The sequence below is a fragment of the Orbicella franksi genome, chromosome 5 (genome assembly GCF_964199315.1).
Source record: "Orbicella franksi chromosome 5, jaOrbFran1.1, whole genome shotgun sequence".
Lineage (NCBI taxonomy): Eukaryota > Metazoa > Cnidaria > Anthozoa > Scleractinia > Merulinidae > Orbicella > Orbicella franksi.
The window spans coordinates 29,421,751-29,448,913 of NC_138149.1; the positions used below are offsets into that span (position 1 = coordinate 29,421,751).

At 38.8% G+C, this 27,163-nt stretch overlaps 1 protein-coding gene across 1 annotated transcript in view; it reads left to right on the plus strand.

The window, feature by feature from the left end:
- LOC145488047 (gamma-aminobutyric acid receptor subunit beta-2-like) overlaps positions 1-27,163 on the plus strand; it is a 30,558-nt gene that overhangs the window by 1,671 nt on the left and 1,724 nt on the right. Inside the window, exons 2-9 of the mRNA XM_081466814.1 lie at positions 18,377-18,451; positions 20,843-20,928; positions 22,281-22,348; positions 23,238-23,455; positions 24,185-24,267; positions 25,189-25,335; positions 25,821-26,035; positions 26,752-26,964. Coding sequence (XP_081322940.1) covers positions 18,384-18,451; positions 20,843-20,928; positions 22,281-22,348; positions 23,238-23,455; positions 24,185-24,267; positions 25,189-25,335; positions 25,821-26,035; positions 26,752-26,964 — 1,098 coding nt within the window. The 5' untranslated portion in view covers positions 18,377-18,383. The remainder of the gene's footprint in view (positions 1-18,376; positions 18,452-20,842; positions 20,929-22,280; positions 22,349-23,237; positions 23,456-24,184; positions 24,268-25,188; positions 25,336-25,820; positions 26,036-26,751; positions 26,965-27,163) is intronic.

The following is a 27,163-nucleotide window of genomic DNA, read 5'->3' on the forward strand; positions in this document are numbered from 1 at the left end:
ATATTTAGATTTCAACTTTTTTAATATTTCTCTATTATCACCCTACTTCAAGTTATTGTGCTCACTATGAAGACTATTTACAATCCCTGTACTACAGAGAGCTGTTGTTTAAAAAACAAATCAAAAGAAAGAGAAGTCAATTTCGGATCTCCTAGTTATGGCTCGCCCTGAGCGTGTGGCATTTGGCCTCTCATTGGCATCTTCCTCATCTGAATTGACGAATGCAAGAATGACGTCACTTGAGTCATCTTCTCCCCCAGAGTCAATGGCATCACTGTCATACTCATCATTGTCACTTTCGTCCCTTTCACTACTGTCAGCACTTGCCCTGTTGTCATTTTGTGTCAATGTCCTGGCATTTCTCAGTATTGGTTGGCCAGCTCTGAGAGGACTCTTCTGCTGCAAGCATGAATGTCTTACAATCAGGAGTACCCAACGACACTTTAACTGGAAATTTAATATGTGACTTCTCAAGCACTGATTCTGTGCTCCCACGTCAATTACCATTAATAAGCAACTTTCCTGGGAAAAAAATATCCGCTCTTCACTGCTAGCAAGATCGACTTTATTTCATAAAACTCCCAGCCAGACATAATGAAAATTTTGAATACCGAGCTAGAAAAATGGCAATTAGCCAAGTAGCCAGCCAGCAGTAAAGGGTAACATTGCAAATGCCAGCAAGGCAATTATAGGCGAAAAAATATTCTGGCCAGCGTTTTGACTTAGATTAAAAACAAACGCATTGTTTAGGACCTTTATTCAACAGCCTATTGTCTGTTGACTATTATTAGAGATAAATTAGCAATATGTGGTTATTTTTGCCGCTATAAGCAAAATCTACACTTTGATATGTTATCACTTAAAAACAATACAACTTACCATTTATGTCTTAAGCGGATCGGACAAGGTGTCTCCCAGCACGTTGTTTTCCGATACTTCAGATGTCTTCCAGGTTCAGCATACGTGTGACAGTTTGGCACTTTGCGTTCTGACATCTAAAACGATTCACACTTATGTTTAAAATAAGATCCCTCTAATCCTTTTAGACATTCAGATCAAACTTGCTTTCACCAAAGAAATGCCTGCTGCAAAATTACTTTTATATAACGCTGTAAGGGAAATGAACAAAAAATAATATTGAAGTCCTTTACTACTACATATCGGTTTACTTCTACATTGCTAGCCCAATAATGATTGTAATTTCAACAACAGCAACACACTTTATATGTTTACCCCGATTTAGTAGTTTACAATTATTTCTAATGATTTTTTTGAAAAATAAAGGGTTATGCCAGCTCCTTAAAACAACCAAAGGGAGCTGGTTTAGTGCTGATTAGTAACACCATGTTTACCTCAAAAGTATTGAAAAACGTGTTTTTCATTTTCTTTGGACAACTGTCTTCTCTGAGCTTCCCACTCTGGAATTGCGAGATAAAAGTGTATAAACCACACTAGAATCTTTATCATAAAATGAGTAAAAAAAATCTTGATAATTCATACCTTGAATGTTGGTGATCCATCTCAGTCCATGTCACTGATCCATGCCTTACCCAAGACTGCAAAGCACTGTCAAAACAACTTTCACAAAATTAATTTAACTTGAAAGCTAAACAACCAAAGGCACACATTCTTAGAGGTAGTTTACCGTAAAAATTTCATAAATACCCATTGACGGGATGTTTAAAGCCGTTCACCGTAAAAGTTTCACACAGTTAAGTGCAAAGTTTCACAGCAAAGACCCCAGCATTGTTAGGATGTTATAGGCCGTTCACCGTAAAAGTTTCACACAGTTAAGTGCAAAGTTTCGCAGCAAAGACCCCGGCATTGTTGGGATGTTACAGGCCGTTCACCGTAAAAGTTTCACACAGTTAAGTGCAAAGTTTCGTAGCAAAGACTCCGGCATTGTTGGGATGTTACAGGCCGTTCACCGTAAAAGTTTCACACAGTTAAGTGCAAAGTTTCGCAGCAAAGACCCCGGCATTGTTGGGATGTTACAGGCCGTTCACCGTAAAAGTTTCACACAGTTAAGTGCAAACATTCGCAGCAAAGACCCCGGCTTGTTGGGATGTTACAGGCCGTTCACCGTAAACGTTTCACACAGTTAAGCGCAAAGTTTCGCAGCAAAGACCCCGGCATTGTTGGGATGTTACAGGCCGTTCACCGTAAAAGTTTCACACAGTTAAGTGCAAACATTCGCAGCAAAGACCCCGGCATTGTTGGGATGTTACAGGCCGTTCACCGTAAAAGTTTCACACAGTTAAGTGCAAAGTTTCGCAGCAAAGACCCCGGCATTGTTGGGATGTTACAGGCCGTTCACCGTAAAAGTTTCACACAGTTAAGTGCAAACATTCGCAGCAAAGACCCCGGCATTGTTGGGATGTTACAGGCCGTTCACCGTAAAAGTTTCACACAGTTAAGTGCAAACATTCGCAGCAAAGACCCCGGCATTGTTAGGATGTTACAGGCCGTTCACCGTAAAAGTTTCACACAGTTAAGTGCAAAGTTTCGCAGCAAAGACCCCGGCATTGTTGGGATGTTACAGGCCGTTCACCGTAAAAGTTTCACACAGTTAAGTGCAAACATTCGCAGCAAAGACCCCGGCATTGTTGGGATGTTACAGGCCGTTCACCGTAAAAGTTTCACACAGTTAAGTGCAAACATTCGCAGCAAAGACCCCGGCATTGTTGGGATGTTACAGGCCGTTCACCGTAAAAGTTTCACACAGTTAAGTGCAAAGTTTCGCAGCAAAGACCCCGGCATTGTTGGAATGTTAAAGGCCGTTCACAGTAAAAGTATTGCTATTAACAGTATCATTAATCGTTAACTCGTTAACAAAATGTATCAATCAGATCAGTGTAATGTCATAAATATACACTGGACGATCAGCATGAAAGATTCACAAACTTAATCTCGTGATTTCATCGACAAATTTGCTCATCTTTTCTTGGGTACCAGTCCATGACATCGGGTAACGTTTGCAGCATCTTTAGCTGTGCTTCTTATAGTTCACGCAGTTAATTTTACACCTGAAAAATGTTATGTTTTAGAAAATGTAACATACTGCACAATCCCTCTTATACCGGCGTCCTCCCCCCGTCCACACACACACACACACACATGCATCCAAATACCCACACAGCCACGGACACATAATAATATACAAAACTGGTGATACTATCGGGCCCCTCAATGTAAGATCTAGATCAAGAACTATGTTCACAAAAATAGCTCATTCATGAGAGAATTCAATGAAATGTCTTAGATTTTAACTGATGTTACATTGTTGAAAATTACATTCCCTGGGGCAAGTCAAAGAAGCAAGGATTTAACTGTTTAAGAAAAATAATTGTGGAATAATTTTTTACCGCTCATTTCGTCATCAAACTATAACCCAGAAGCGTGAATTCAGAGAATGGTGTGAACTGGTGCCACGCCTCTCCCCTATTTTTTCGTGTGCCATGTTTCGCGCTTTGCCTTAGCTACATGAACTGAACCGCGCGATAATTGTTCCACCACAAAATCACTGTCTGTGCCATCATAAAAAGAAGGACAATAAGGCGAAATGTCTCTATTTCCGGCAACAACGCAGGCATACAAAATAACTTGTTCTCTAACAGAAACTGAATCTGCGAAAAACACGCGCGTTAACAAATGGAACGCATAAGAAATTAAATTACACATTATTGTCCTGGCGCTATCGACACCGAAAGAACGAAATCTGGAATGACATGATTGCCTTCTGGTCTTTTCTGACCTTTGACATGGCAAGCCTTTGTATTCCCTTTTAAATCCCAAAGTACAGTACAATTAGCATTGAAATAGATCAATCAGGTGTGTTGGTCAACAGTTCTTTCAGGGCAAATTTTCGGCGACACTAAAAGGCAGCAATAGGTAATCAGCCTTCAGTTATATAAAGAACACGATCGGACTTCAGTAAAGAAACCGATGGAAACAATACTTTCTTACACCGGGAAAAAATAATCATTTCAATATCTCGTCAGTTTGTCCAAGACGCGGCAAATGTGTTTCAATAGCTCATGTTTTAACGTTCGACGAGTTAAAAAGCGGTCATGATCGACTGCAGCACCGGGATCGGATGTTACTGGTCATTAAAATTACAGAATTGAAATTACACTTGGAAGTAGGATCACTGTGGATGAATGCACTGACAGTTTCGAAAACCCTTCCAAGTTCTGAGACATATTAGGCCTTTTCTTGCTTTCACTGTCTTCACTGAAGGGGCACTTTCCGTTGGGTTTGAAATACAATACAGTGGCGAATACAGTTTGAAAACCTGCGCCGGCTTTTCCCGCACACATTGCTTAAACATTATCACTGAATATTAAATATATAGCCTGATTCAGCTAGTTCAACTCCAAAGTAGTTCTTACCTGAACCTTTGAATTTATCAGTGGAGTCCTCAGAGTTCTCTGGCTGCCAAACCCTCAAACAACTGGTCGGCAAAATCTGATCGCGCTTGAAACCGACCGTTGGACACAAAATTATACGGGAACAATGTTTTAGTTACAAAATATTACGAGGTTACCCGAGTCTCACCGGGCCTCAGGCAAAAATGTGAAAAGACTGCACGAACCAACAAACGTCATCACCAGATACCAGTTATCTCAAGGTAGAACATGAAAGCAGAACAGACGATGATTTTCCGCGACCGGATCAACGGTGGTGAAACATGCAACTGAACGTGGGAAAAAGGAGCGTCAAGGGAAAAGAAACCGATCTAATTTCACACTATAAGTGACAGCAGAACAGACTTCTATTGTTTGCTGGTAAATAAAACTTTAATAAACAACTAACATTATATTGTAAGCATGTTTTCAAACAAAAGGTCAAGCAGTCAGAGTGTCAAGTGACACACTTCAGTCAGTGATCGCATCCGGAATGTAATTTCCAGCCAGAACTGATTAGTAAAACCACAATGTAAGCTATTTGAACACCAAAAAATGTTTTCCAGTTAGCTAGCTCTCGATAAGCTAAATTCTCAGCAAGATTCTGTTTAATGCTAAAATTCCCAGCCAGCTCAACTTTAGTCTGCAGAGCGGATATTTTGCGGAGTGGATCCGACGGGTACTCCTGTACAATTGCCTTTACTTTCTCACTCTTGCTGCTTTTCAAATGCTGCCTCAGCCCGTGGTGGTTCAAATACTTGTTCAGTTCTGGAACACGTAGCTTTTTAAGCTTGGTTAGATCTTCGCACAACTCAGTCCAAGGATAATCCTCATATGATTTATCTTTTGCGTCCCTACTTAACTTTGCCTTTTCTTCTGCTCTCTTTTTCCTTTTAAATTCCAGCACTTCAAGATGCTGAAGATAATCCACCACAAACTTTGATTTGACAATAAACGTATCTGCAAATAGAGCAACGCTCTCTGGGTCAGATAAAACCAGCCTGCCACTTCCATGCTCTTTCTTCGCTTGGACCCTTGGCTGCCAGTCATCTGGATCACGCCCTTCTTTTGGGGTCTTCTGGTAGGAGAGGTAGTGGTATTCCGGTAGGCAGGAATGGTCAGGAACTGGTGTAGGGTATCTTTCTATGGGTGGTCCAGTCCATTCACAACAAAAAGAACAAATTTGTCCTACCTTTTCTTGGCAGGACAACTTTAGAAACTCCCTGTAGTTCTCCCCCTCCTCATAGTGCTCATTCATAAACTTCTCAATCTTACGGAAGTAACAGTGGCCTGGAACAGAGGCTTTCCTTGATCCTGCATTGTGATACTATACCAAGTACGAGAGTGTTGTGAAAAAACTGGAAATCTGTTGATGTGTTGTGTGAAACACATTGTTACATTTAATTTACAAATGTCTTTATTTGGAAGGTTTTTACCTCTACTCTAGTGATAGGCATGTATAAATGTTGCCCTGTGCAGGTAAAACAAAAAGCTATGAGAATACAACATCAAATGGTTACACGAACCATGATTATTCAATAATATCAGTTCAATATAATAAATAAAAAAAAATCGTCTTTCCTTTTCTGGTAGGTCACTAGTTCCTCCTCTGCTGATGATACAACCGTACCTTAGGGTCTCCGGAAAACAAGCCTTGGCTATATTGTTAATCCAATCGAGATAAGAGCGCGTTACTACATGAGCATCATGAAAGAGGCTCATTCCAAAATGCGCAGTAATGGCGAAAGCGGCGAGTCGTGTAAGAAAAGGTTTACAGCTGAACGATCCAGGCAGTTTGACATCTTACAAGCAAAAGAAGCAATCTTTCTAAGTGCGGATGGCTGTTCAGAAAGGGCGAGTGAGTTTTCCATGCCAAGGTACCAGTTGAAGCCCAGTGATGGAAGAAAACTGAACTTCTCCATCAAAGAGCACAGAGCAATGGTGGAAAAGTTGAATGTCATATTGAAAGATCTAAAGGAACACGATTCTACACTCTTTCAGTCCAATGGGCTTGCTTTAAAGCAGGGCGAAGAGTTTGCCCACAGTTTTAATGTAAAACAGATCAAATGTTTAGAAGCTAAGTTGACGAAGGTCACACAGGACATGGATGCACTAGAAAATAAGAAGAGCAATTATAATAGCATATTCAAGGGCATACTCAAACAGCACATCAACAAAAGGAGAAGGAAAAAAGAAAACCGCAGAAAGTCAAATGACAGAAAGAGGAAGCGGACTGAAAACAACGTCCAACGAGTTTATGGAATCTGTGTTGGAAACCCGCTAGGAAATGATCTTCCACAATGCCTTGTGTACCCTCCTAGAACGGCCGTCCCGGAAGAGTGTATTCAAGTTGAAGATGTTGCCACGTCGTTATTTAGAAGAGATGGGGCATACATCGCACAGCTCTTGGAAGGGAATTATTTCACCCATGCTGCAAGAAGCAGAATCACAACCAACCTTGAGCAGGAAGTCAGAGATTAGGCTTACACCTTCATGTACCCTGACGAGTACACTCTTACGGAAAGCATTGCTGCTTCTTGCAGCATTGGTGAAAGAGACTCCCATAGCAGCACAAGCGGCGACGAAGAACTCGACGACAGCGAAGATGAAGATGAGTGCCAGTGAAAGTTGCATTCGAAAATAACAGTGTTAAATACTTCTTTTCAGTAGCTACAAATGCTTTTTGACGCCAAACGTTTTTAAAGCAGGAAAGTTTGTAATAAATTTGTATCCTGCCTTCTATGTTTATTCTATAGCAATTTTTTTGATATTCAGACATCATGCCATTGTAAAGTTTTACTAAAATATTTCACGTAACCCCGCCTTTTTCCCTTATTTTTTTGGGATGGCCCCGCCTCGAGAGCCATTTTTTTTCGCATGGCCCCCCCCCCCCCCCCCCCAAATCCCACCAGCACCCCCTACCTTATAAAAAATGGACGGTCCCCTGCCTGTAAAAGTCAGACAAATTCTTAATTTCGCGGCAAGGGTCGAAAATTCGATTTCACTCATATTCCTATGGTAAATAGGCTAGGGCATGACAAAAACTACTGGATAGTTTTTTTTTGACAAAATATCCTTTTATATCAAAGAAATATGCAAATTACCAAATTACGTTAAAATCGTCATTTGACACACCATTTTATTCAACAAGTTTGAGAGCCTCGCAAGCAAAACCACATCATTCTTCCGTCTCTGAAACACTCAAATATTTTTGCGCAATGTGTAATTGTGTACTGGGTTGATTTTAGGGCATGCTGCGTTGTCTTTTTGGGTGCAAAATAATTAAATTTCGAAGACATGTATTTCATTCACTTAAAAGTACTTCGTAAAAATAATTGATTTTCACCATGTGCGAAACCTTCGAATGGATTAAGCTTCTGGTGGTTGAATCGCAGAAGGATGGTCTACAGATTCCTATAAAAATTTCTTTGGGCAAATGATTGTGAGCGGCACGAGAGCTTTTTAAAGTTCGTTAAAAATGGAGATATTTGACCATCCGTCGTCAAATTTCAATCTACGGGTTAGACATATTCGTCGCACATAAAGCAGAAGTTTGCTTTTGTTTACACAATGTCTGATGCACATCGCCAACTGTCAACTTATTTAATGGTCGAAATGACCTTCTTTCGACACATATGATCACCACTGCATCTAAGTCAAAAACGGTTAAGTGATTTGTAGATAGTTGCTTACTTTGCACTATACCATAATATTACGTTTGATCAACCTTTGATCTATTGCTGCTTGAATCCTTGCTTGCAGCGGTTCCTTGTTTGTTCGTCACGCAATGCTGTCATCCCATTTTACGGGGTAAGGGTAGGACAATTTCTATGCTAATACGTAAGGCTCCGTAAGGCTTCGAACCACAGGGAACACACAATCTTGTTGAGTAGGAAGAGATTAAATTAAGCAATGAAAAGAATGAATAGTTAGCCATTGCCCGTGTTGTCATCTTTTACTAGACCACCGCTACCTACATGCCCTGCGTAATACTGTAACGCTAAACTCGTACCTAGGTCTTTTCGCGCTGTGCAATTATTTTTGGTTTACATATAATACAGTGGGCTACCCTCGGGGAAATGGGAGGTGGCCGCTTAATAGGGGTTGGCCGCTTAATTTTTTCACTATCGGGTTATAAATTTCTTAGTGAACATGGAGTCAATTCAAGACAATCATGATAAACGTCATTCTCGGAGACCCAAATGGGTCTTCGCCCGAACTTTTTCCTCACCCGTTTAGACTTTTCCCCGCTCCCACTAACTGCCCGTGGATAATGATTGCCTTGAATTGACTCCATGTTCACTAAGAAATTTATAACCCGATAGTGAAAAAATATTCAAGGTACACCAACCTCTATTAAGCGGCCAACCCCTATTAAGCGGCCACCTCCCATTTCCCCGAGGGTAGCCCACTGTATTATATGTAAACCAAAAATAATTGCACAGCGCGAAAAGACCTAATTGTAGGTCCGAGTTTAGCGTTACAGTATTTACACGGGGCATGTAGGTAGCGGTGGTCTAGTAAAAGATGACAACACGGGCAATGGTTAACTATTCATTCTTTTCATTGCTTAATTTAATCTCTTCCTACTCAACAAGATTGTGTGCTCCCTGTGGTTCCGAGCCTTACGGAGCCTTACGTATTAGGATAGAAATTGCCCTACCCTTACCCCGTAAAATGGGATGACAGCATTGCGTGACGAACAAATAAGGAACCGCTGCAAGCAAGGATTCAAGCAACAATAGATCAAACGATGATCAATCGTAATATTTTGGTGTAGTGCAAAGCAAGCAACTATCTACAAATCACTTAACCGTTTTTGACTTAGATGCAGTGGTGATCATATGTGTCGAAAGAGGGTCATTTCGACCATTAAATAAGTTGACAGTTGGCGATGTACATCGGACATTGTGTAAACAAAAGCAAACTTCTGCTTTATGTGCGACGAATGGTGACATAAACACGTCAAATGGGCTTTTGGACCTGCCTTTTACGGCAAATAAGGTTAGAACATGTCGAAATGATCAGCTCTGTGTCTATTTCAACTTAATATAGCTCAAGATATGTGGCGAGTGCTAAAATATATGTCCAACCCGTAGATTGAAATTTGACGACGGATGGTCAAATATCTGCATATTTAACGAACTTTAAAAAGCTCTCGCGCCGCTCACAATCATTTGCCCAAAGAAATTTTTATAGGAATCTGTAGACCATCCTTCTGCGATTCAACCACCAGAAGCTTAACCCATTTGAAGGTTTCGTACATGGTGAAAATCAATTATTTTTACGAAGTACTTTTAAGTGAATGAAATACATGTCTTCGAAATTTAAATATTTTGCACCCCATAAAAACCGTAACATTCCCTAAAATCAACCCAGTACACAACTAAACATTGCGCAAAAATATTTGAGTGTTTTAAAGACGGACGAATGATGTGGTTTTGCATGCGAGGCTCCCAAACTTGTTGAATAAAATGGTGCGTCAAATGACGATTTTAACGGAATTTGGTAATCTGCATATTTCTTTCAAATAAAAGGATATTTTGCCAAAGAAACTATCCAGTAGTTTTTGTCATGCCCTAGCCTATTTACCATAGGAATATGAGCGAAATCAAATTTTCGACCCTTGCCGAGTTTTTTTCCATATTTATGGACAGGGGCTCTTAACAGCAAAATCTTCGGGCATTTTCCCGGCGCTTCTGGGTTCTAACGCGATATCAGCGGTAAGGTAAGCTGTATTTCATCGCTGTATCCAGGCACCACCATTATGATAAAAATATTTTTGTTTCTACCGTACGAAATACCTGCAAAACGAAGAATGGTTGCTAAGGAACGATTCCGCCCTTCCACTATACTCGCAACGACTTTTGGTGCCAAGTGGCTGCATTTGATGAACCAGCTTACATCACGTAGGTTCTTTTATCATTTATCTCCTTCCAAAAGCAGCAAATGCTTGGCATTTCAGTTTTCCATAATTATAAAGTAGGGCATGCGGAGATATGCCGGCTGCGTGTCAGCTAAACGAAGCACGAGTAGGTAATGAATGATAACGAGCTTTTTGAATCAAGGTATCCTCAAAAGAAATACACGTACGAACCGATGAAACAAGTCCTCTACAAAATTTGATGTCCTCATTGCATAAAATGAAAAAGAAAAAGCTACGTCAAATGTTTAAAGCCAGGGATATCAAAGACTGAATTTTCTTTTAAATAAATAAGTTCTTAAAATAAAAATACAAATTTTACTTACGCGTGCCAAAGGTACAATTCTCGTATTAAGTATAGGGTATCATTTCTGAATCACCTTTTCCAGGCAATACATGTATTTGCATTTTGCAATTGAAAATGAGAGTTTTATTTTATTGTGAAACAGTCTAGACAAACTTTGATTAATTATTCAGTTAGTAACACCTCTCACTGAGTTTGTTTTATTGGCTTTATCTTCTTCGCATAAATATTCTAAAACAACGTCTGCAGTCGAAAAAAACACTTCAAAGGACAAAACAACAATAACATACGTTTGGATGAAATTTACACTTTCAGCTAACTCTGAAGGTTGCAGATCTAAGTCCAGGTCACCGTTATGATTTAAATGTTGCCCGCACTGACCTAACTGAGTTTAATAACGGGATTTAATTTCATGACTGCAAATGGCATGTATCTTGAAACGAATCAAAAAACGCTAGAAAGCAGAAAACGCCGACCAGTTTCATAATGTTACACGATATCTAGCTCATTTAGTTTCAATCATGTAAATTGTTTTGTCAAGCATAAATAAACTCGTTACAGCACTGTCTCGCAGTGTAGATTACAACCCCTAGAAACCTTTGTATTCATGAATCCCCTCTTGTTATTATCATGGAAATTTGTGAATTGTTTCGCAATTGTTTCCAAGCACCAAGCGACTTTGTTCTTTTATTGTTTTTTAGTACACCATCAACTTTTATTATTGTGTGCGCTGAAATAATATTTGAAATCCGCTTGCACAAATTTGTCCCCAGGAAAGCTACGTTAATTGTATAAATACAAATTTGTAGGCACTCAAGAATCGTCATTCATTAATTTACACTTAGCTTTCAAAACCCACAAGCTGTGAAATGGACAGTTGAAAATGCTGTATTAACACTTTGTCGTAGAAATGCATGTCTTTGTTGTGTGTATTGATTATATAGCCAAACACCATAAATTAAAAGCCGAGTGTAGTTTAATATTGAAAACCTCCCCTCCCCCTCCCCCCTGGAATGCGGTCCATTTTGCACAAACCAACAGAGGTACCTGTTGGAAATGTTGACTCAAATTCTAAACCATTGATTGCCATCAATTTATTGTAACGATCGGGATATTTTGCTAATACAAGGTGATGTCCTGTTTCCAGTGAATTAAATAGATAAATAAACCAAACTTGCAATAACAACTATGATGGTTTTTATAGTCAAGTATTTACTATGCGGTTTACTATGTGGCAAACATTGGAAGAAAAGCAATTTTTTGGAAATCGGCTAACATCAGTAGAGTATTATTTTAGAGTAGTATTTGTGCCAAGAAAAACTGTCCTGATTAACGGTCGACCTATGGCCTTACTCAAGACCTCGCAGGCTATGGTTTCCATACACATGCTGTACCGTCCTTAATTGAGGCAAATAACATGGTAATATTCATGTGACTGGAAGAGTTGGAATCCCGGGTTGGAATGTAGCCAAGGCGCACGGTGGCGAGGAACATAGAGTGTTGATTTGAGAACGTGACGGTCTTACATGTATTTGGTTTTACTTGCGCTATGAGATGAGACGATGGTGATGATGTTGTTTTATGACACGTTGCTGACTACTCTTGCAAAACGTTTCGATTGAGTTTAGGTCGTGAAGAGATGTCCACTGCAAGACCAACGAATTAACAATGATGAAGATTTAAAGACCTGCAAGGTATCAGAATCTAAAATAAGCATAGGCTCACATATCCAGTTGAAGCAAGTCCGGTTAACAAACACCATCTGACGCTAAATCGGTAAGGTTATAACAGTAGCTAAAAGCTTCATGTTTTATTTCGTTAGCGTAACTTTTTCTTTAAAAAAAATGTAATGAAACGAAAAGGCCCGCCTTATTCAAAGCGAACTACTTTAGTGTTCACATTTACGCTAACCAGCGATTCCAGCGGAGTTTTCGGCACGCCAATGCGGTCAAAAAACATACCAAGTAAAAATATTGTCATTTATTCCAGACACTTCAAATCCAACAACTGTATCCGTTCATTAAAACTGCAAATTCCATCGCTGACAGGCAAAATTATTATTTCGTTTTCTTTTCTTCATTTTATTGCCCATCTATTAGTATTTGGGTATGTGAGAATTACTTTTCATATGATTATCATTTTGCAATAATTTTTCGGGCGTCGATAAAACCAGCAACATGGAACATTCCGGAACATCCCGGAACATTCCATAATTCCGGGATATTCCATGTTCCTGGTTTTATCGACGGCCTAATTTTTCTATAAGTTTACGTTATTTTCTGGCTTTCTAAGAAGATAGCCCGTGAAGTATAAAAACACAGACTTAATGACGTGATATGACGTAACAGGACGTCAAGACGATCAGTATATAATTGTAAGTTATCTACTGTAGGCATTACTTTGGTTTTGGCTTGACTACAGTTTGAGATTGGCTGAGTATAGTCTAATTGGTGAGAAACTGGTTTGAAGTTGGTTTTACGACACTCAATTAAAAGCCCCTCTTAGTAAAATTATACCAAAAGTCAAAATATCAGGCAGATTTTTCGGGCCTGCAGTCCCTCCTCAGTGCTAAGTTTTGAATGAGGATACACCATCGAAAAAACAAACAATAGCACGCGTAACTCTGAGCAAGACAGCGTTAAAATTATAGTGAATTGATGGACTGTCCGTCAAGACCAAAAAGAGTCGCCGGTGTAGAGTGGTAGCTGTTAGTGGTGGAGGTTCGACTTATTTACAAATTATAGCTTTTGAACTATCCACACTCTGCCAGGCAGTCCATGGATCCATTTGGGACACCGAAATTTGTTAATATATCACAGCCCGAGGGGGGGTTCAGATCCATTACCCCTCCCCCGCTTTGTACCGTGGTGGGAAGATGAGTTTGCGTGAGTCTTCGAGCCTTTGGCATTTTATACTTGCACCTGACTTGTAGTTCGGTCGTCTTAAGGTACACAACAAACTACCTGACTCGAAACTATAAGAGAAAAAAATAGTGAGAAAAGTTATACAAAATGTAATATTTTGCATACGGCTTCCACGGCGGCCTCTTGTGTCAACAAGGAATGGGTTGGCCCTGGCAAATCAATTAATTTCATGTACTTAATTAAACGAAAAATCCCTATCAACTGAATGCTACATTATTGAAAGTTTGGCCGCATATCCCTACAAGGAAATTTCCAAGAAGGTGAAAAACAAAGCCAACATTACAATGGAAAAACAAAGCAAACATTAGAAGCCATCGTTCAGATGCAAAGTGTTGACTTAAACAGCGTGTTGTCTTTGATCTTTTCATAATTTTCGAGCTCGGTCTTGAAAGACCTTGAAACCACAGCCGACAAGAAAATTGCTTCTTTTGAAGCAGATGCTCAAGTGGCCTGCTGTGCTGCCGGAGGCGTCATTATAAAGACATTACCAGCAGTTTAGACTGTCTGCGACACGCAAATGCTTAACGGACCACGAGGGTGCCTATAGGTCATGACAAAGGCTCAGCGTGACATTCGATATTATTGAGTTCGTGACCTCCGATTTCAATTGAAATAAAGCTATCTGGAATTTTCAACGAACGGTTACTTAATCGGTAACAAAAAATAGGTTCGGATTTTGCCGTAGTTTCTTTGTCGATTTGCTAACTTATATTTCTACAATTGTCCTACAGATTGTGTCTAAGACCTTATAGCCTTCTGCTTAATGAAACACAAGAAAATTGAACCGGAACAGATCGACTAATCTATGATTTATTTATGTTATTTAACAAGATATATTTGACTGTCATGGAGTAAGAACCGACATTGCTACATCTCGTCAAGAAACAGGTATTTAAATTCGACACTACATGTTCATATAATTAATGCTAGGACTGAAATAATGAACTTTCTGCAGTTGTGTGAATTCGTTCTACACTGGAATTGGAATATGAATCTCAAAACTGTTGTGAATTTTGTAATCACGAAAGCAATTTCTGTTTTGTTTTTTTTCTTGTAGATATGAGAACATCTATATTCAATAGCCTTTCTCGCGCATTGCAATTTGCATTTCTGTATAAAAAGGACATCTCTCAATGTTGAATTGAAACTTCATAATCAATTAAAGCAACTTTTCGCAGAACCGCTAAAAACATTTTAAAAGATATAGCAATATATTCTTCAATTTTGTTCATTTTACCCACCAGTCCATCTAATAACTGACTTCAATCATGATTTTACACGGTGCAGCAGTTAAGATTCTTCAATCTACTTTTTTCTCATTTAAATTTACAAACCCCGAGAAGAGTTGCAACACAAACAATTATTATAATACTAGAAGCATTTACAATTAAGTATCTGGCCAGTTGGAGTTAAAATATACCCCGTCGGGCAAAGTGCCATCTTAGGTGAAATGGGATTTTGCTTTACGATGTCGCGCGTAAAAGCATAAAACATTATCACGGTGAACATTTTATTTGTCGAACTTTTAAACCTGGATATGGCGTTTTTTATCGGTAATAATTCTAAAATAATAATAAAACGGATTGCATCAATTTAATGATGTATTTTTCGAATCGCGAAAAGAGAGAAAAACTTGATGGTTAAAGTTTTATTTTTCTTCATCACAATACCCACAGCAGGGGGAAAAATGCCGTCAGGTTGCGCAATTACACGGTAAGATTCATTGAAAAACTCAGACATGAAATATTAATGATATTAAAACATGTTTTCCTGTAGTTTTAAAATCAGACCATCATTTTAGAATGAGCACAAGGGGAACTGTTTACTGCTTGCATACACACTTTTTTCAAGTCTTGAACGAAGTTACACAGGACGTTGAGTGATATATCAAACACGAAAGACCCTGTTTGACCACATATCCAAACCAACCGAGAAGAGAGTTGAAAATACGACGAGTAGCCGAGTATTTTTGACGAATTTTGAGATGTTCAGAATTGTGGTGAGACACTGTGTTGATTGTTCGATATATCTTCTCAATCAAAACAAAAACAAAGGAGAAAACGAAAAAAATGTAGGATCGTAAAAATGCATGCTATTAAAGATAAGATATCAAAGCACCGTCACGATCATCATTTTGAATAAACCTGATGAGTATTTAATGATTTTGCGAAAAAAAAAAAGCATAAAGGCTATTACCAATATATCGCCATTTTTACCAACAGTTTGGTGCACTTTTTAACGTCATTTTGCAAAGAAGAAAATATCGTCAAAGAGCAAAATTCTTGGTGAGGAAGAAAAATGCCAGAAATTTTTTTTTGCTAGCGATAAAATCTTGCCAATGATTAGAAGTCAAAGTATTGAAACCGATTTTACACAGCATCATAACTTCTCAAACTCATTAATAATTTATCAAGTTTAAAAAAAAAAAATGAAATCGTGACTGTGGCGATGTTTGTTTCAAGTCGTATTTTCCCAAGTATTGTTGTTATTATTTTGCTCAAGTGAACTAAACACTGGGAATAAACCAGTTCGACTTTACCTCCCGTCTCGACTAGCTAATGCTACCCGTCGAGTATGTGAATTTTTTTCCAACCTACTTTATTGTTTTCATTCTTTTATACTGTTAAGTTTGGGCTTTTTGTTTGCATGGATGAAATTTTCCTTGTTGCTGTTGTGAAAAAAAAAAACAAAAACAAAAACAAACAATGACGTCACTTCCGCTTCCTCCCACTGCGTTAATTTTCTAAAACGACAAATGTAAACTGGCGGCCGCTGGCGGTGAAAAATGAATGGCTACACTGCGTGGGTTGATGTTTTAACATTACCTGTTGCAAAGCCATTTTTACTTTTCTTTCTTTATGCACTTCAGTGGCTTGATGATTAGGTTAAGTATGTCAAGCTAGTAAAGTATAAAGGAAGACAAGTAAATTTGATTCAACAATAGGTGGTGTCGTTGAAAAAGGTTGTGGTCCTTAATCGTGGTAAAGAACAATAATAATAAGCAATAATCGTTTATCTCTCACGATGTGGTCACTTGCATCACTTCTGATGTAGATCGCGAAGTTTCAACTGCGGAATTCTAGTTATTATCTGGGTCTTCAACAGATGAACGACAAAAGTGAAACAAAGAGTAAGTTATTTTTGCCCCGGTAAAAATATAAACAGTACATTAATCCTTTAGGGTGTCTAGTAACCCAATCAGATTACTCGCCCTCATTGCCTATTCGCTAACAGCAACTCGCGCTCGTAGTGTAATTGTTAATTAACAACCAAGACTTACGTGCGTAGGCCTATTAATCAAGTTTGCTTCCAAAGGAATTTCACAAGGTTTTTACTTTAATCTTGAACACAAGGAAAGTGTTCTGTAGCTAATTCTATTTTTGTCGCTCTCCAAGATCTGTTAAAAACCGGCATTAAATTAACGCGAAGCTAAGAGTGTCGATGGAGACCATGCACTAACCATTAGCAAAAATTATCCCATTTTAATTGATTTCACCTAACTAATATTTATTTTATAGCAGCCCTTTTATTCGTTATTACAAAGGAAACCTGAGAAACAGGTTAAAAAATAGGCTGTATTTTTTTTTAGTCCTGGGTTCTAGCTGTGTAAGCCTGCTTGTCGGCGTTTCGTTCATTCATAGATATGATGGAGGGTGACCGCATAAGATATACGGTGAAATACATACATACAACATACATAATTCGTCGGTAGATTGGTTACTTAGATATAAGGACCCAGCTGCATTCTAAAATGTTGATGGAATCATCCAAGCATATTTTGTCTATGTCAGTTCCCAGATATTTTGCCGGTTTACAAAGAGCCCTGAACTTTGGCTGCGCAACATGAAAACTATAGCAATGCCTGCATGCGATAAAACCGGATTCTTGCTTGATCGGTAGATAAGTAACAATGACATGTTGAAAAAAAAAAAAAAAAAAAAATGAAATTTCTACATTTATCAGACATGCAATCGATCAGTGGTTTAATAGATCTTAGTTACGGCCCGTTAAAATATTAATAACCGTGCAGAATAGTTGCTGGTACATAAAGGTGTTTGTTTTGAATGACAAGAGAGCATTGAAATGAGAATCGTAAAATAAAAACAACAGTATTTTCGGGCCTGCTGTGCGGCCCCGTTCTTAAGTCGCAGTGAAAACTACTTCGGGCTTTTTACGCTGAAAGTTCCGTTGTAGAAATAGCTCACGGAAGGAAAATCTTTTGATTGTCGGCTTGTTACGGAACAGCGAGTGGGAGTGCAAAAATGTAAAAACTTAAATTAAGGCTAAAAGCACTGAAAGAAAAATACAAGATCGACGATGAAGCTTACAATCTGTCAAGATATCTCAAGATATCTTAGTAACGCGTTGTTGTTCAATAATTTATATAATGTAATTACGCTGCGGAGAGTACAAAGAAAAGAATCTCTCTTGCAGAAATCAAAATTTTTGACACCATCACAGTTAAACAACATTATTATTAACTGTCTGACTTCAGGCACACATGTATTCTTGTACCTATTGCCTGCAGTTCAATAAAATGCTGGTGCCTCCATGTTTTGTTATTTGTGTTGAGGCGTTAATTTGCTTACACGATTTTGGTATCGCGGTTTCATTTTTCCATAAATAATTGAATAATGAAATCTCATCGAGCATCTTTATTCTTATTGGCGTTTGTGGTACCTTCTGATTTATATTTAATGTAATTTGGTAAAATATAAAGCCTCAGCTTAGCCTAAACTTTGAAGTCTTCAAGAGATCTCTTTACAACAACTTGTAACCTGTGATATACCAAAACTGATAACCTTGTTCTTCTATAAAGGTGCACAATGGAAAACCTCGATGGCTTTGGCTTGAGAGTTCTGTTCGTCGGGTTTCTTTGCCTTGCCAGCGCTAGGTAAGTTAAATTTAATACACTCTTTTGTTAGCTTAATTATTAGGCGCTGTTTTGATTTTCCGAAGTACGATGGTGGATTGAACAAAGTACGTTTAACAGCTTTAGTGATGGGCGCTGGTTTTTACGTACGGAGCTGATGATTAAATTTGACCTCATTCTCAGCCTCAGTGTTGTGGTTTGTCCTTAAGCTATGTAGGCATATATAGGGGCCTTAATAAATAACTCTCGATTAGTTAAAAGAAACTTTATGGGCGAAAATACACAAGAATCCTGCAGGCAAAATATCTTATAACACATGATGGCCCCCCAGGTGAGGCATTTAACGTTCTCTAAAGAACAAAGCCATTGCAAAAAAAGACAAGAAATCTTATCATGAAAGTTAATACATCAAAGCTGCAACAAAGAGCTGATTTGCATCTTAACTTGCGTAAAGTTCAGTAGAAAATGCGATCATAAATAAATCAACCAGATCGTCTGACCGACTGCCGTGGGCAAATTTAAATGTTGATGTTAAGTTTGGCAGAAGGCCCACGCACCTTTGTCCCACACCCAACACAAAACCTGATAAAACGATTCCAATATTTTTGCTCCGTCATTCAGGTATCCAGCATTGCTGGATGGAAATGTTAGGGCTCCGTCCATGCCACGCCGGAGAAATTTGAGGCTGACAAAACAATCACAACAACTGGTTTTGAGTTTGAGGAAAACTCGGTCAGGGAAATCACATGAATATCGGGGCTCCATTGTTTTCGAAAAGCTCCGTTTTTAAAACGTTTTCCGTCTACACGAAAACGAAAGGCCGGACGCTGCCTAAAATAGTGTAGGTATCTCGTGCTCTCATATCTGAGTGAGCTGACTGCGTTTGCACGAAAGTTAGTTCAAGTACTGCCTGTTCCAATTTTTGGAAAAGCCCTCATATTGGGAAGACTTCAGTATCTTGCGTTCGTTAGGTCGCAAAAGGTTTGAAATTTCTAGATATCATCTGTTGTTTTCTAATTCAGAGTAATTCAAAGACTTCCCTCAACTAATTTCTTCCACGACTTGTTAGTTTGCATAACACTCAAGATAGGCTTTTCTGGTACAAATATGCTAACGAACTAAATAGTGGCAACTTGAAGATGTGAAAGATGTTTCAAAATTTCACCAAGCCAAAATATCCCATCGCTGACACATTAGATAAAAAAATTATAATTCCCGTTATAGAATATTCCAAGAACAAATGAAAACATGGACTATGAAAACTACCTGGCCAAGCCCCTTTTCTATTGGAAAGTCGTGAAGATAAAATGTGAGAATAAAATCAAGAGCGAGTTTCCTGACAATTGAGAATCGTTTTCAATATTTCTGTCTCGCATATGAATACGGTGAAACCCGTTTTCGCTCAAAGCAAACCAACAGAAGCCAATCTTCTATTAATGAACCCAATTACAAACGATCATCCTCTCTCTTTTATCTTATTAGTTTTATAATTTTAGAATACCAAAACAAGAAACAGAAAAAATACGCAAACAAACAAAACCCCGAATACGTGCTCACTTATCTCGATCACAATTATTACGATCTAGCTGATCTCATAACATCACTCTTATCAATATTTTTGCAATTTTATGATTGGAGTCGACTCAGAATCTGATATAAACCTGAGATTGCATCTTTTTATTCTGCATTCTTTGAATTTTCCATATAAAGCCCTCAAAAAATATAAACAAATAAATAAATAAATAAATTAATTAATTAATTAAAAAACGTTCAAATGTTGCTGTTTAGAGTGGTCAATCTGCTTAGCTACACCTAGCTAGTTCACAGGCATGCCACTTAAACTGAAAGAAACAAATAAATCAACTAAATATAGTAGGCTTAAAATCCCAAACTGGCGGAAGACAGACCAGTAGGCTATTTACAAGCATGACCGAGGAGTTGAACTAACCTCTACCGAGAAACAACTCCAGCTTAGTGGTCAGAGCGGGACTTAAACCCGCAACCTTCGGATTTCAAGTCCGGCGCCCTAACCACCCGTCCACGCTGCCCCCTGTAAAAGTGGTTAAAGTTAAAAGTTTTTGAAGAGAAGACTAAGTTTTCTCCAACCCCACGGACACTTTCCACTACCAACCAAACACAGGACGCTTTGAACATTGCTAGAAGTGTGCATGACGCATGTCATACACGGACCTTGTGCTAGTAAATGACCCGGTTCGGCAGAGTTTATTGTATTCCATTGGCTTAGGGTTCGACCGCTTCCCCCCCCCCTCCCCACCTCCCCCCCACATTGTGACCTAGTCTCAATAATGCTATACATTAAGCCATTAAGCTCACTCAAATAAACCTGAGGCCATGCCAGTTGTTACCAACACCTCAATTTTAATGATTTTTTTTCTCTTTTGCAAACAACAGGGGAAGAAATAAGACTGTGTCCGAAATTCTCGACGAGCTTTTAATGAAGGGACGTTACGATTCAAGATTAAGACCTCATTATGAAGGTTAGTTTCTTGAATATGTTTTCATTTTGTTCCTTGGCTTTTATTTTATTTACTATCACTAAACGAAGGAAGTCTATTAGGAGTAGGTTACAATGCTTGAACTCAGAAACTTTTGCTTATTTAGCTTTGTTTTGCTTGAAACATTATTTTTTCATTGTTTAGTCGGTGGTTACCTTTACTTTATGATTTCATAATGAATTTGTTTCTCTCTTAGTCTACTCCTTTTTTTTTACATGAACAATCTACTTTCTGTTAACGCTTATGTCATCTCCTGAAAGTTCTGGCAAAATGCGGGGTTTTGATGGGGTATAACGGGAAGATAAGAATTGCATGGTGAAAATTTTAAATGTCAGCTGAGAAATGACGAGTTTTTACATAATAGCCGAAAACTTAATGCACTGAAAATTTAAATGAGAGATGAGAAAACCTAAAAAAATGTATCTGATATAAACTGAGACCCCAGCACCCCAATTTAAGGTCATTCCCCAGTATTGCATTGCGCATCCCTACTGCGCATAATTTCACGCGTGATTAGCGCGCGCGCATTAAAAAATGGCGGCTTTTTCTTTACGGCTGGGCCTCGCCATAGAGGTAAATTGTCATTTTCTCGCAAACGAGTATGGTGACCTATCATTTTTTTCTCTTGTTTTGAATTGAGTAGTAAATTTCTCCGTGTAAATTAAATATGGACCAATTCTCAGTGTAGAACAAAAAACAATCGTCGGAAACGTGAATTTAGCAAGTGATCGTGACTACAATCATGGTGCTATTATATATGGGTTATTGACCAAGTGTGAGGTCAAGATGGCTGGATATTGGCCAAGTTCTTTTTTTGCGCGTTTATGGACCGAGACGGAGTCGAGGTCCATAAACACGCAAAAAAAGAACGAGGCCAATATCCAGCCATCTTGGCCGAACAAGCTTGGTCAATAAAGGATTTATTATATGGCTTTCGGGGAAATTTTTCTTGCGGGACACGGCGGGTAGTCCAAGGGGGCAAGATAGCTCCATCTTGCCCGCTCGGGTAGCCAATCATAGCGCAGAATTTGATTCATCTTGCCCGCTCACGGAGCTAGCCATATAATAAAAGGATTTATTGGGTATAAACAAGGTGCTGTTGCTCATAAACGAACATGGGGACCCCTCATTTTTATTTCAAAACTTAAGTTCCTGTACTATAAACAATCAATAGGCAAAGTTTCACAAAAATCTCAGAACAGGTTCTATTTCAGTGGAATGACCTTAAGACCCTCAAATCATGTCACGTAAACTGATTGAGCAACTAACAGTCATGCAAGAAAACTGTTTTTGAAATATCTGATTGATTGTTTGATTTATTGATTGATTGACAGGTGGGCCGGTGGAGGTGGCAGTAGGATTCTGGGTTCTCTCGATCGATACCATTAATGTTGTCGATATGGTAACTTATTAAAATATAATTCACGAATTACTCTGTAAAAAAAAAAAAAAAAAATCGATGTAAAAATCAGTGACATTAACTGTGGAAAACCAATCGCCACCAGGTTTACTTAGCACCTAAAAGGGTCTGAGAACTTCCGTCAGACTAGTCAGAGCATAAGATATTGAAAACCGCAAGGGTGATCAAGTTTAGCTGGAGATTGATATTTTTCGAAAAAAGCTAAAATCTAAGCCGGGAGAAATACATTATCAGCCAGTCTCTTTAGGCACTTGGAAGAAATTGGCTTTTTTGTATCAGATGGGTCAACGTGATCTTCCGAATATGCCCTGGTTCAAACGAGACCAACATCTTGCATGCTACTGCGATAAAATGGGAGAAGTTAAATACCCTTTCATTTGTGAACGAGAGAGAATGTCAGGGGGCATGGTACTCCAATGAATGGGCTATATAGGTGTATGCCGAGGGATAGGGTATGGTTTTTAAGGTTCTTGATCCTTAAATAAGGCACAATTGTCGCCCCTGTTGGTATTGTGTTCCCGGTGTGGTACTTAGTTAGGGTACCTAAATTGTATCAGCTAAAATCGCAGTGCGGAAATTCTCAGCTAAACGACAAAAAAATGGTCTGTTTAAAACTATCCGTAAATATTAAAGTTTTCCCGTTCACACCTTTTTTGGGTTTTGTTTTCCCTTGAATAGGGCGTCTTTTTTTGGGTTTGTGCCTTCAATAGGGTATCAACTTTCGATTGCTTCATCCTTAAGTAGCTAGGGTCAGGGTTTAAGACCCTTCGCGGCACACACCTGTCCAGAATGTATGGGAGTACTCTCCTTCCCCCAACCCCAAAGGAGTGAAACCCTAAAAGACTTTTCTTGTTCTTTTTCTACTTAAAAGGACTTCAGTCTGGACATATTCTTTCGCCAAGCGTGGAAAGATGAACGTCTAGATCACGGGCTCAACAAAACCATGTTTCTTAGCAACTTTGTGATGGATCGCATCTGGATGCCTGACTCGTATTTTGTGAATGCAAAGCATGGATCCTTTCACAAGGTCACTACCAACAATATGATGATAATGATCAGGCCAGGAGGGCTGGTCAACTATAACGCCAGGTGACGAACTCTAATTTCTCCTTACCTTGTCTTTAAGTTGATATCGAGATCAGGAGAGAGAATACAGGAAATATAACTACCTACCTACGACTTCAAAGAAAAACCTCTAAACTTTTGCAAAAGCCCGTGTTATTATAAGGCTAGCTCCGTGAGTCTGCAAGATTTATTGGCTACCCGAACGGGCAAGATGGCCAATAATATCCAGCCATCATGACTTCACGTTTGGCCAATAACCAATAGATTAGCCTGCGTGGAGGGCCGTAGAAGGGGAGGGAAAAAGTCAAGGGAGCACTCGTTTTTTCCCCTTTCCCTCCCCTTCGACGCCTGCCACGCAGACTATCCGTAGATAAAAGCACAAGTGGCTGCGTCACAGCCAGTCTACACCGCTGGTGTACATCGTATCCATGTATCTCGTAATAGTTCCCTGCAAATATCTCACTTAAAGTCACATTTCCTTGTACGAAAGATTTTACGAGCTTAGTGACCGAGTGGATGTACCATACAAGAAATACGTCAATGAAAGGGGTGGAGAATGGACCGATTTTAACCAGACTTGTGCAAAATGACCAAGAGCGAAGAATTTAGTCAACGTTGCCCCGTTCAACCCGACCTAACTCAGTCAAAAACGGTTTTTAGTCTATAACACCACATTTCTTTTATTTCTTTCTGTAGTCATCTTAATAAACAAAAAGAATAACAATACTAATAGAGAGTTATATATCTTTCTAGAATCACAATCAAAGCAGCATGTCCCATGGATCTCAGAAAGTTTCCTATGGACAGCCAGTTCTGTCCCTTGATAATTGAAAGCTGTGAGTATTGTTTGTTTTTTCTTTCTCAGTTGGAAGTTACAGCACTTTTCAGCAAGTAAAAGTCCTCAATATGCTTACGACTATGAACAAAGCTTTTCATATCTGCGTTAGAATCAGGTCACCCATGGAAAGAGGGAAATTTATCCCGTAGATATTATATTCGGCCCCGATTCATTTACTGAGAAGTCGCTAGGTGGTATCGCTGAAGATCCTCTAGTCAACTTGATATTATAGTGGCAAGTTCTGTTTAAGCCTCACAATTTAATGATCATAAAATTTAAGCCAATTTTTTAACTTCCTGGACACCTCACTACGAGACTTAATAATAAAGTAAAAATAATAAAAAAGCTGGCTACCACCGAGGAAGATTAGTCACATTATAGATACAACAAGCAACGATGCATTTTCCGCGAATTAATTAATAGCGATGATTATGATAATGGCGACGACAACGATGGTGATGATGGTGACAACAATGACCTTGTCGAAAATAACAGTGACGACGGGTTCTTCTCAAACTCATTAAAATAATGATTCATCAAGTTAAAAGGAAACATGACCATGACGGTGGCTGGATACCTGATCTTAATTAGCATAGATTTTTACCATTAATTTCTCCATTTTCTCCTTAGTTTTAGTTTCGATTGAGAAGATATATCAAACGCTCAAGACAGTGTTTGACCAAATTTCCAAACACTGCGAGGTTCGTCAAAAATACGACGCTACGCGTCGCATTTTCAACTCCCTTCCCGGTGTTTGGAAATGTGGTCAAACACGGTCTTTCGTGTTTGATATATTACGTGAAGTTTACCTTATTAAGTGAGTGCGAAAGACGGCGGCAATGCTGTTGAAAAGAAAATGGCTTTGATAATGAGAATGACAATAACAATAACACTCACGTTGTGAATCTGCTCTCTACAGATGGATACAGCGAGGATCACATTACGTTCAAGTGGGAGAATGATCTCACAAATGGAATGTCGTTTGTTCCTAGTAGTACCAAAATGTTGCCTCAATACAGTTTAGTTAACCTGAACCTCAGCAAGACTTTTAATAAGTACGTTGTCGGTGAGTACTGCAAACACTGAGATAAAATAAAACCGAAAACAACTCTTCATTTTCAAGTACTAGGAGCTTTTTCTAGACTACATGTACTCAACTATTGACATGCTGTAGAGAGGGGATCGTGTAGCTTCTGGCGATTCAAAATAAAAGTTTTGGACTACTGATTTGAACGGTTAGTCACCCGCTTGGTAATCATTAAAAAATAGCTGAAGTTTTGTAAATCCAAGAGCCAATACAATCGACGTACACAATTTTACTGACGATAATCATTCTTAAATCATCCCACTCCGCGGAAACGTAGTTTCCAACATAGTGACCGCTAATGGCAACGGCCTCTCTATCAATCTCAGTACTCGGGAAAAATAGTAAAGGGATATCAAATCCCACCTCACACTTCCCATTCCCCTCTTCTCCCCTCCCCCTTCTCAAAAAAAGGTGCGATGGTATATTTCTCTTCCTCGTGTTAACGATTATTCAATTCTTACTAGGAAACTGGTCCGGTATAAAAGCGACATTTACTTTTGAACGGATGTCAAGTTATTTCTTTATCCACGTGTATGGACCATGCGCATTGATAGTCATCATCTCCTGGATCTCTTTCTTATTGCCTCGGAGTTCTCCTCCTGCGCGTGTCACACTGGGGGTTACCTCTGTCCTAACTGTCGTCACCATTCTGAACATGCTCAACAACTCTATGCCAAAGGTACCCTAGATCTATTTTTAAAACGTAATTGTGATGTAATGATGTAGAAAAGTTCCAACATCCTTTCAGATCGACAGAAATTTTAGTATACCAAATTACCAAGGTTAAAAAACAAACAAAAAAACAAACAAACAAACAAAATAACAGACGAAATGATTATTTAATACAACGAGGAACAAGAATTCTGGAAAACTGCGACGGATTAGCAAAGACCCAGTTAGGCAAAATTTCTCAAGTTGCGCCATATCCAAACAAAGGAGCACTAGAATGCTAATCTGTAGCCTAATAATTAATAGGCTCAATTGTCAGCCGCTGTTTGGGAAAGTAGCCCCCTCGGGGACTGGACCGAAAGGAAAAGCGGAAATCGAGCCTAAATAATTAGTCACAAAAAACGTATTCTAACAATGCAACTTTTAACAACAAAATCAACAACAACAACTCAAGACTACATAAAACAACGAGTAAAACAACGATGAAGACTACACCAGCAGTTGTAGCAACAACAAAGAAGAACGAGAAAGAAAGGTTGCTAAACTGTTTGCCACACACACAAAAAAAAACCCCAGAAAACTTCACCCTGGCGATCGCACTATACAAACAACTGATACCTTGGCATAAATGCTTTAGTATCAAACACGACAGTGGGTTTCCCGCTAGCCTGCGGCACAGCCGGTCGATCAATGTAATAGTGAATTTATATTGATTTTTCCTTGCAGGTGAACTACGTGAAAACCATCGATAAATACCTCATCGGATGTTTTCTGTTCGTGTTTGCCACTTTAGCAGAGTATTCCTTGGTGTTGTTTTTAGCTGCTAGGATGAAAAGATATCAAGAATCTGACGAGTATAAGAAGGAAACTTGCAAAAAGATAGACTTCGACATTGGCAGTGACAAGCCAGAGACCAACGGAAATGGCGTTGTAAACAGGGTTCGTATAATTATTTTAATAGCATTTTAAAAGGTAATGAAATCCACATTTGGCAACTTTTCTTAAGATTTATCTGAGAACAATAAAATATGACTTGTCATTGGCCAGGAATCTAGAGGTTTCCATGGAAATCATATTTTGGCAAGCAAGAAATTACTTTTCTTTGAGAAAGAAAAGTTTGACTTTCCAACAGTAACTT